General features: G+C 41.4%; 1 protein-coding gene across 1 annotated transcript; it reads right to left on the bottom strand.

Moving 5' to 3' along the window:
* Nucleotides 1-7,979: 7,979 nt before the first annotated feature.
* LOC127690758 (uncharacterized) lies at nt 7,980-11,238 on the bottom strand. Its single transcript, XM_052190291.1, has 4 exons — nt 11,085-11,238; nt 10,093-10,255; nt 8,848-8,979; nt 7,980-8,172 (listed from the first exon to the last, which is right to left on the bottom strand). Exons 1-4 carry the CDS (start codon nt 11,224-11,226, stop codon nt 7,980-7,982), a joined length of 630 nt encoding a protein of 209 aa, XP_052046251.1. The 5' UTR covers nt 11,227-11,238.

The raw sequence follows: 11,238 nt of genomic DNA, 5'->3' as shown, positions 1-11,238 counted from the left end.
AATTGGTGTGTTCTCAACACACACATACAAAAATAACTTGATAGGTGCCTGACTTGATGGCTGTGCCAATTTCCATCTTCTGGCAACAGCCTGTAATGTTCAGGGAGTGTATGAGATTTCAAAGATGAACAACACAAAACAAGATAACCCAAACCTGGCCCTGGGCTTTTCATTTGATAGTTTCTGGTGTTTAGAGGAGGCATTGTCAGAGTATAAAAGGGTAACTCCTTTTAAATCTCTTATATGGGTTTGTATATTATAAAGCTTCTCCATGTAGGTTTCCTTATGGCCTTTCAAGAATCTTCACTCAGTTATCACACCTCCATACTACCTTGCCTTAGAGTGGTTTTCTTTTTGCCCTGCAGTGCAGGTGTGGCAAAGCTGTTGGGATAACCAAATACAGAAATTCTAGTCTATATTTACTCTAGTCCCCTGTCTGTATTCACCTTGATTGAAATGCAGATACACTACATGGGGTGGGAGCCTTTGGTGTGGGAGGTTATAGCTGGTGTTTCTTGATTCCGTGTAGTCCCCTTGAGCCTGCAGACTACACAGAAGAGTCCAGAATGGAGTATCTGATGTTCTGGTTCCAGGATCTCCCAAATTTCTGTACATCCAGACACTGCTGGGTGTTGGGGGGCTGGCAGCAGAATTGGGGTGCTAGCTTTCAAGGAGACCAGGGAATGGGATTCTCAGAACCTTAGACATGAAGTCACTGCTGCATGCCATGGAGGAGCTGAGAATAGAGGAGGCCAGCAGACTGAGGATAATCCCTGAAGCAGGGGAATGGGAAACTCTGGCTTAGCTCAGTGGGGGCTAATCCAGGAATATGGAGGGGTCTTCTGCAGGAGACTTAAGTGGCAAGGCTCTGTGGGCAAATGCTTTCTCCCTGTTCCCCATAGTTGTTCTTAATAAGAGGGAAAGTTTTTGGTTCTGCACTGTTTAGTGAGTGCTTATCATGGAAATGAGTGCATACCACCTTCTCAGGGTGGACCAGAAATTAAATACCTTGTGAAGAAAGAATGTCCAAGAAGGGAAGCATATTGGCAGAACACTACCAGCCTCGGTAGCATGGAAAACTCAATTCTTATCTATAGAACCCTAGGACATGTTCCTATGCAGAGAATTTCGTCACGTTAGAGAAGCCTCATAGGAAGCAGGTGAATCTCTTGCTGTCTAGTGTGGCTTCCTGGACTTCCAACCCATCAACTTAACCAATTTCATGATATGATCTACCGGGTCACATCTTAGTTTGGGTTTTATTGATGTGAAGAGACACCAGAACCAAGGCAACTTTTCACTGGGGCTGGCTTACAGGTGCAGAGGTTCAGTCAGTTATCTTCAGGGCAGGTAGCATGGCAGCATCGAGGCAGACACAGCACTGGAGAAGAAGCTAAGAGCTCTGTATCTTGCTGTGAAGACACTCAGAATGTCTTACAGGTGGGTATGCAGAAGGTCTAAAAGCCCACCCTCCACACTGACACACTTTGCAACAAGGCCACAATTACCTCAACAAGGACAAAACTCTTAAAAGTCCTACTCCCATAGTCAAGCATAATCAAACCACCACAACCATTTAAAATCTCCCACATTTAAATCTCTTTCCCACTGTTTCCTTTTTTACTTCACAAAATCTGTATTGCACAATTTTATTGAAATCTCCTTCCATGACACCTCACTAGGACATTACCTCCTATGGGTATTCTAATTTAAATACACATTTCTAAAGTTTCAGTGTTACCATCCACATAAGACACAACATGTGGCATTGTTGTTCCTGAGTCTGGGTTATATCCCTCAGAATGATTATTTATGGCTCCATCTATTTACATGTGAAAATCATTTTTTCACACCTCAATTCCATTCTTTATATGGACTACATACTCATTACCTTTTCATCAGTTAAATATCATCCCTCTGGGGTCCTGGGACACTATCACTTTCCTGGCATCTGGGACATTTGGTTGCTAACCCCATTTCCTTAAAACACTCAGTACTGTGGATTTTCCTGTTCACACTGCTTTCCTTGTGTCCCAAAATGTTAGGTATACTGCTTTTTCATTTTCATTGAATTATATAAAGTCTTTCATTTCTTTCTTGATTTCTTCGATGACCAATTTATCATTGAGTAGATGATACATTTTTTCTGTTTCCATGAGAATCTTGGCTTTCTATTGTTCTTGTTCTTGAAGACCAGTCTTAGTCCCTGGTTATATGTTAAAATGTCTGTTATTCATGCAATCTTCTTGTATCTGTTAAGGCTTGTTTTATCTGTATCTTGTATCTTGTTATATCTGGTTATATAGTTAGTTTTGTAGAAGGTTCCATGGCATGATAAAAAGAAGGTTTCTTCTTTTTGGACCGGAGGTGAAATGTTCTGTGGGTATCTAACATATCCATTTGCTTTATAAATTCTCTTAATTATACTGCATTTCTGTTTAGCTTCTGTTTCAGTGACCTGTTCCATGGTGTGTCTGAAATGTTAAAGTATCCCATTATTATGTGATGTTCAATGTGTGTTTTGAGCTTTATCAAAGTTTGTTTTTAAATCTGGGAGCTGTTGCTCTTGAGGCAGTGGGGTTCAGAATTGAGGCTTCCTCTTGGTAGATGTTTCCTTTGATGAGTGTGAAGTGTCCTTCCCCTTCTCTTTTGATAACGTTTCGTTGAAAGTCTACTTTCTTGGACATGACAATGGCTTCTCAAACTTGGTTCTTGGGAGAGAAAGGGAGGACAGAGCAAATGAGTGGGCGGGTAGAGAGAAAGAGAGAGAAAAAGAGAGTAATTTAAAAAGGGAGGGAGGAAGGGACAGAAGATTAGAAAGAGATAAGGGGGAAGGAGGGGAAGGAAAGGGAGAGGGAGAGACTGAGAGAGACACAGAGTGGCAAAAACAGACTGTGAGAGACACAGAGATAGAGAGATTCAAAGACAGAGACAGGGACTGGCATGAGGTTTTGAAACACCAAAGCACACCTCCAGTGACATACCTCCTCCAGCAAGGACAAATCTCCTAGTCTTTCTAAAACAGTTCCATGAACTGGGTAGCAAGCATTCAAGTATATGAGCCTTTGAGAGCCATTTTTATTCAAATAACTCCATGTATGATACAAAAGATTTTTAATTTCTCAAGTTGAAAATTTTTATTTCCTGGGATGTATTCGATGTGTTTCAAGTATTTTGTTCCACTTGCTCATCCACAAAGATGTACATTATAAATAGCTAATGTAGCTTATCTTATGACTATAAAGATACAACCTGGATACTTTTTTCATCATGAGTTTGGGATCGACATAGTTTGATACACTGTACTGGCTGGTTTTGTGTGTCAGCTTGACATAGGATAGAGTTATCACAGAGAAAGAACCTTCAGTTGGGGTAGTACTTCCATGAGATCTAGCTGGGGGACATTTTTGCAATTAATGCTCAAGGGGGTAGGGTCAATTATAGGTGGTACCATCTCTGGTCTGGTATTTTTGGGTTATATAAGAGAGCATGCTTAGCAATCTAGGGAAAGCAAGCCAGTAAGAAACATCCCTCAATGTCCTCTGCATCAGAAATTCCTTCCTAACCTGCTGGAGTTCCATTCCTGACTTCCTTTGGTGATCTGGTGATCAACAGCAATGTGTTAGTGTAAGCTGAATAAACCCTTTCCTCCACAACTTGTTTCTTGGTTATGATGTTTGTGCAGGAACAGAAACCCTGACTAACACAGCCACTACCCACATCCAAAGCACAATTCTCTGTGTAGCTCTGGATAACTGGGACCTAATTATGAAGCCTCAGCCACATGATACTTGAAGAGGTCCATTCCCATGTGATACAATTAGTGTTAGAGAATTGTGAACCACACATGAACACTGTAGGTCCTTATTAGAGAAAAATTAGAGATTATGTTTTATTCATAAAAATATATTAATTTTATTCAATATCAGCTTAACTGGGGAGTCAATTTATAAAGTATATAGACTTAGCTAAACAGCTAATCAAATACAGTAACAAAACTATAACAAATACCAAACCTTCAAACAAAAACAAAGAAAACTAAATACCCAAAACAATCAAAACACTAACCAAAACCCAAGCATTATAATTAAGCTAAACATGATTCTTTTACTGCAGATTTGAAACAGAGCCCTATAACCTATTGCTTACTTTGGAAAAATAGTACAAAGGCAGTCAATGGTGATAAGAACCTCTTCAAGATGAAAGTAGGCATACCTCATTGGGATAGGGGGGCATTGCTGATGGAAAAGTCCTTTCAAGGCTCTGCCTGTGATGTGTTACAGATGATACCACAAAGGCTTTCAAGTTCACATGGCTGATCACTATGAAATAATTCTTGATGACCCATTAAGATCAGCAAAGAATGACCTTCTCAGACTCTTCCTGAATGCTCAGCAGATCTTGATGTCCCTCAGCACTTCTCTGAAACCTTCCAAGCATGCACCCTTGCTGGAACACAGTCTAAACAAAATAAAGGCATCATCACATATAGTATAGCAAAAAGGAAAAATGCAGCCCAAGATTTCCATGGTTACAGGGATGAGATGCAATGGTTGTTTATTTGCTATGCACACTCAGTGCTCCTGAAGAAGTATTGGGTCTGAGTACCCTGTTTGTGCTTCTGATGGAGTATTTCAGACTGAGGGGAGGACGAGCAAAAGGCCTGCTGAGAACTTGCCAGCAAACACCAGGTTTGCTCAGCAGGGCAATGCAGTAAGACCCTTCAGCTGAGGTCATGTCCTATATATCCCCAAAGGAGAATGGCCAAAGAGCACATGGGTCTGGATGTGTTTCTCAGATTAAAAAAGAATGCTTGATACTGAACTATGAACTATATACTGTGGTGGAGTTAAAGTAAAATACATTTCTCTAATATTTCATGCACATCATATATCCAGTGAAGGCACACTGGACAGAGGTGGACCAGCCTGCTCCTCCCTCTTATTCACTGAATCTCTGGGGCTCCAAAGTGAGTGGCATCTTCCAATAGGCCCTCCATTTTCCATAGCCTGTTTGACTTTGGAACCAAAGCAGTGATCCCAGGCAACTAGTAAATCTCCATAACCAGGATGCAGAGTGAAACTTTTCTGCCTGTAAGGAGATTCTGTTGGAAATATTTTGAGGAAAATAAGCCTCATTAGTGGCATGCATTATCACACTGGCAATAGTCCTGGAAAGGCTGAACTGCAATGTAATTTTTACTCCTTTACTGATGGACATCTCCATAGTTTCTAGTTTGGGTCTTCTATGAAATCTAAACCTAAAACCACCATCTGCCCTTATTTCTCTCTGGACACCTACTTCTGGATCTGGAATTGCCATTTCATTGGGGATTGTAGTTCAACTTCCTGAAAAATTGTACATGGCATCTCAAAGGGATACACCATTTGACAACACCAGCAATGTCTGAGGGTATTCATTTTTCCCAGCACTCTTGGAGGATGATTTTCACTCAGAGCAAATGATTTTCAATAACAGCAGTTACAGAGAGCTGCAGACAGAACACAGTGTTTGTGATTCAGACTTCCAAGTGTCTGAGGCAGCCCTGTTCTTGCACTTCACCATGTATATGACCTTTTGGCTCGGTACAAATGCAATACCAAGGAACTCAATCATTCAAATTATAACACCCTGGACAATTTCCATGGCCACAGAAAACTGAATTAAATGTAGTCAAGGTTGGAAAGAAAATTGTAGCAGGTACTGAGGAAAACAAACTAGGATGCTGAGAAGATGTACCGAGCCCCCTGACCTTCCAGTGCACAGGCAGGATTCACCAAGAGCAGACAAGGGACACAATGGCTAAGCCAGCCTTTATGATTCTCAGGAACATAGGTTTGATAGAGCAGCCTCCTCCATATTTTTATGTACCACAGTCCTTTGTTTTCTTACAAATGATTTCTATGCACAGAAATACTTTTTCCTATACAAACCCTTTAAAATCTGACTTTACACCATCTTGTCTCCTTATTTTCTTATGTGATAGGTGGAGAGACATGATGTTGGGCTGCTGTATTTGATGTTTCCCTGATGCAAAATGAAATGGCAGAGGACTTTTCTCATTAAAGATGTTTTCTTTTACCATTTAGGATGTTTGCTTACCAAGTGAATATATGAATATATACATATAATATATACATATATGCACAGAGACAAGGGCATGTCTTCCCTCACATGAACACACACACACACACACACACATACACACACACAAGAACTTGAACACACAGCTGTATATACAGGAACCAACAACAAGGACCAACCATTATTCAAATGCACAACATAAATTTTCTAAAACACAAATGGAGAAAAGCACACACACATACACACCCACCCATCTACCACACAGAAATCAATAAAAATACTGGTATGTTTCATCACATTTACTCTCACTTGAGGAGACAGTGGAACCTAAAATGTGTGTAAGGCTCGTAGACTAACCCGGGTTGTACTGCCCAGCCAGTACTTATTTCTGAGTTAGGCACATTTTCCATGCAGATGCTTGCTAATCCTATAAGTATGTTATAAGCTCTGCAGAGACAAGTGGATCCACACACCTTTCAGGATCCTAAGACAGAGGGTTTCAAGATAATCCTCCAGCAAACCCCAAGGTGAAAAATACTCTGCTCCCTAAGCCTACATGCTATTCCTGAAAAGACCATGGTACTACCAATAAACACAGTTTTCCAGTGTTATTATCCAGAAATTTTACAACACATTACAATTCATATTATATAAAAAACATCCTGAATGTCAGTCCAAAGGAGGTGAGTGAATTAACAGGCAATGATTTATCTGAAATCAGCACTCTGCAGAACTATGAGGGGGAATCTGTACTGAAGCAAGCCATACCCATGATATACTCAGCAAGTCTCAAGGTCAGTGAGACACTTGGGCTCAAGGGACTATGATACATAGAGATTGACCAAAACCACAGGTAAATACATGGACACTCAATACAACCAACAATATACATATTTGTAAAAATATGCATTTCACACACTCACAAGCACACAAACATATACACACAAACACACACACTCAAATCCTCACATACTCACATACACTTACATACACTCTACAGAAATCATAAGTGAGCAGGAATTTATGAAGAGACCACAATGTTGGAAGAAGATATGAATGTAGTCTATAGAAATCTGATGTTTCAAGTGAGACTCAGGACTCTGCTCTCCATCTCTTGGGGACTGATACTGCTTAGGAACACACATCTTTGCTTATGGTGAGAGACTTGGAGACATTTTATTCTTTTTTTTTCTCTGTCATTTTTTTATTATTCGATATAATTTTTTATTTACATTTCAAATGATTTCTACTTTTCTAGCCCTCCACTCCCCGAAAGTCCAGTAAGCCCCCTTCTCTCCTCCTGTCTTCCCACCCACTCCTTCCCACTTCCCCGTTCTGGTTTTGCCGAATACTGCTTCATTGAGTCTTTCGAGAACAAGGGGACACTCCTCCTTTCTTCTTGTACCTCATTTGATGTGTGGATTATGTTTTGGGTATTCCAGTAGCAAAACTGAGAGAAAACAGGACTGGCAAGATACAATTCAGGCTCTTTCTGTATGAAACAAGATCTAGGCAGGGTATAGAGACCATCTTGCAATGCACCCAAATGACTCCTACAAAGCAAATGAGCTAAAGACCTGACTTTATCAAAGTTCTGTTCTACTAAAATGGATGCACCCACATAGTACCTTTCTAACATAATGGCATGTAGGTGGGTAGTGTTTGTTCAAATTATACATCATAATGAACTGCAGCTTTTACTTCAGCAGGAGGATCTGCTTGCCTATCTTCCAGTGTCCTGTAAGAGGCTAACTCCACAGAAAGTCTTGTAAATGATCAGAGAAATGAACAACTGGTTGAGATATAGGAGAGTACCGGGATAAGGTTCAGGATGGTTACATGGGCTGGCCTGTGTCTATGTTTAGAGAAGAGAGCAAGCTGCCCCTTATGCTCACTCATCCTACCTGATGCTGCTTGGTATAGGAGTCATTCAAAACCTCGCAGCCTTTTATACACAAAATGTTCGTTAGCTTGCTGTCTTCTTCCAGTGCAATCTGCTCCTGTAGCAGTTCCCTTTTCTCAGTCCACAACATCTTGACTTTGTGCTTTTGATGGTTATATTCACTTAGGAGTTGGCAATTATTGATCCTGAGCCAAAACCAAAAATGGTTGACTCCCAGAGAGCATCCATCTTCTTCCTACTCCTCCATGTACCAACCACCTTCATGGGCCCTGATCCCCAGTCAGCCTCAGACTATAGTCCAGATTAGCCATGGAATATTGCATAGAGTAAAGTCAAATGCAGAGGACAGCCACATTCAAGAAGACTCAAAGTACTTCTAAAAACACTGACAGCAGTAGGTCCTCATGTATCTTCCAGAAAAGGACATGGGCCTTATGTGTACTAATGGGCCCATGGTGTTAAAAACCTATCTGTAGTTAGAGAGCAAACATTCCCTAGGAGAGAACACACTCAAAATGTAGACAATCTTTCTATATGTCTCACAGAAACCAGAAGTATAAATCTCCTTTCAGAGCGCAGGAGGCTCAAGGTTGATTGATATCTCCATGATGGTACAAATGTTTACTATCTCAAGGATATTGAGTTGGAAAGGAAAAATGTCTGGAGGGGCTCACAGAACCTTCACACTTTTTCAAAATGTGTCTAAGAGGTAAAAAGCCTAGAGCCTTGCATTGAAGGGGCAAGAATCCTTTTAAGAGGCAAACAGTATATAACCTGAGCCCTCACTTTGGTTCAAAGACAAGGATGGGCAGACACCTTCTGTGCCTGGTGCTTGTGTCATGACCATGTTAGTCACTCACCAGTATGAGTGATTTTCTTTAATCAGTTCCTGGCTCTTGGACAAGGCTTCACTGATCTCTTGTGGCATTTTCTTGAGGTCAGTCATCATTTGGTGGTATTGCATCGTAAGCATGAACTTCTCAAAGTTGTTCCTGTGGGAGGGCATGGCCCAAGGAGCAAATATCCCCATGAACTAAGGATACAGGGATCAAGTCAATTCAAGCTGAATCGTCAATTACCCCAGCCCCTATTGCCACATCCTTCCTCCCTGGTACTGGTTCTCCCAGGTGCTTATTAAACCTGTTACTCTTCACATGGGGCCAGTAGAGCCAGGGAAGTAAAAGAAGGGAGCTGCATGCTTTAGCTCCCTGAGAGGCCTTGACGGAATAGACTAGCTCTCCAACAACTTTCCAGGAGCCTGTGCCACAGGACTGGGTCCACCTTAATCCTGAGAAGGCACTTCTGTTTTCATTTAATGAATTGTTAATCATCGGAACTTTTGTCCATAAATTTCCAAAGAACATAATCCGTATTTACAGGGAAAAGGCTTTATAACATACACCAGGAGTTTTCAATGGGAACCCAAAGTGAACACAGAAGATACTTGCTGTCCTGCTCAAAGTGAGGCTCCCTGGATTCATCAATATCATTAGAAAATGAGTAAGGGAAAATCTCTGCCCCATCACATACTACAGAATCCTTATTTCATAAGTGGAACACACACACACACACACACTCAGAAACAATCAGAATGCCACATAGATTCAATGATGGGGCATCATCTCAGATTATCATGAACAAAATTGGAGAGAAGAGCGATGAAATGCATCCAGTCCAGAAATAATGAGAGGCAGCATGTGTGACCGGGCCCCTCTACATATTGACAGGACTAATTGCACCCAAAGTACTTCCATGTCTATTACAATAACTATTTATCATAAACACACAGTACTTAGCATCTCCAACAAATCAACACCTGTCCAGATTTCTAAAACTGCAGGGTGAGAAGTCACATACTACTCCCCATATCCCAGACTCTGAGTCATGCCACAGGCTCCGATATACTTTTGGAGGAATTGTAAGAGCCCGTGAACCCATCTCACTTCTATCTGAATGAAATTCAGGCTCTGTCTTGAACATCCAATCAGCAAAATGAATTTGGACATGAAGTCAGTCTGGGATTGTAGCCTCCTATGATAAGAGGAAATCTGGGGTTAACATAGAGGGCCCAAGAGAGCCAGCAAAGAACTGGGCATAATGACTACCTGTCGTTCAAGTCCTTGTTAGTATAATGGGCCAGGATTCCCTGGAGTTCATTTCTCTCATTTTCCATCTTCTGGATATCCCTTTTGAGCTTGTCCAACCTCTTCATTCTCTGCTCCTCCTCATTGATGGTGGAGACTTGTGATGACACCTTCCCATCAGACTCTGTAGGTAGATCAACACTAGTAAACATGTAGAGATAATAGGACAGGGAATTGAGAAACTATACTTAGTCCCAAACATAAGCCCAAGGAACTGGAAATTCTAGACACACAGGGAATCCCTGAAAGAACCGAAAATCATCTTTGAGATAGACTCCTCAGCTATGTCCCTGTTCCCAACCACCTTCACTAAACATAAGCCTCACTCACTACTGCAGTCCCCCTAGCCCTCAATTGTATAATCAGACCCAAGCAAGAAGCATGGGAGGGCACTGTCACCTCTTATCGGACAATGTATTTACTTCATAATGCTTAGCACCAACAGATTGACCATAAACACTAGCACCTAACATCTCCTACAAGTGAACACCTATCAGGACTTCTTCAAATTGGTGATGCAAGCTCACACTCTACTACACTAACCCATACAGTAAATCAGGCCACATCATGTTTGTTCAAAACCAAAGTGTCTGAGACCTTGATTCAGGAGCAGGGGAATATCGTTCCCTGTCCTTGGTTTCACATACTCATGTAAACTACAGGAAACTGTTGAGTATTATGGGCTTCAACACTCTATCTTGACAGTACCATTGTGCTCTTCTCACAGAGCTTCCCCCTGACATAATTCCCAAATCAGGAAATTAAGATCTCTGAGCAAAGCAACTGCAGGCTTGTAAATTCCTGGCTCTCTGCAAAACTAATCATCTGAAATTCTTGAACCTGGGTCTGCCATTGAGTAATATCAAGGATCCAGATCATAAGCCCTACTACTGGTAGAACCTGCCTAAGCCCACCTCTTCCAGGAAGCTCCCTGACCCTTGCCCAGGACTCACTGTGCCTTCCCCATGACCATTTCTTCCTTCTTGTTTCCCAATAAGACAGAAGACCAGCCTCCTTCTGCCTCTTCTGCCTAGGCCTGGTCTCTGTCTGTATTCTATTATCCCTCTGAAATATCCTGCGCAGCATGGACAGCATGCCTGCTTCTGA

The sequence above is a fragment of the Apodemus sylvaticus genome, chromosome 8 (genome assembly GCF_947179515.1).
Source record: "Apodemus sylvaticus chromosome 8, mApoSyl1.1, whole genome shotgun sequence".
NCBI classification, from domain to species: domain Eukaryota; kingdom Metazoa; phylum Chordata; class Mammalia; order Rodentia; family Muridae; genus Apodemus; species Apodemus sylvaticus.
Note: the sequence above shows the minus strand (reverse complement) of the source record. Positions and strands in the feature narration are given on the sequence as shown.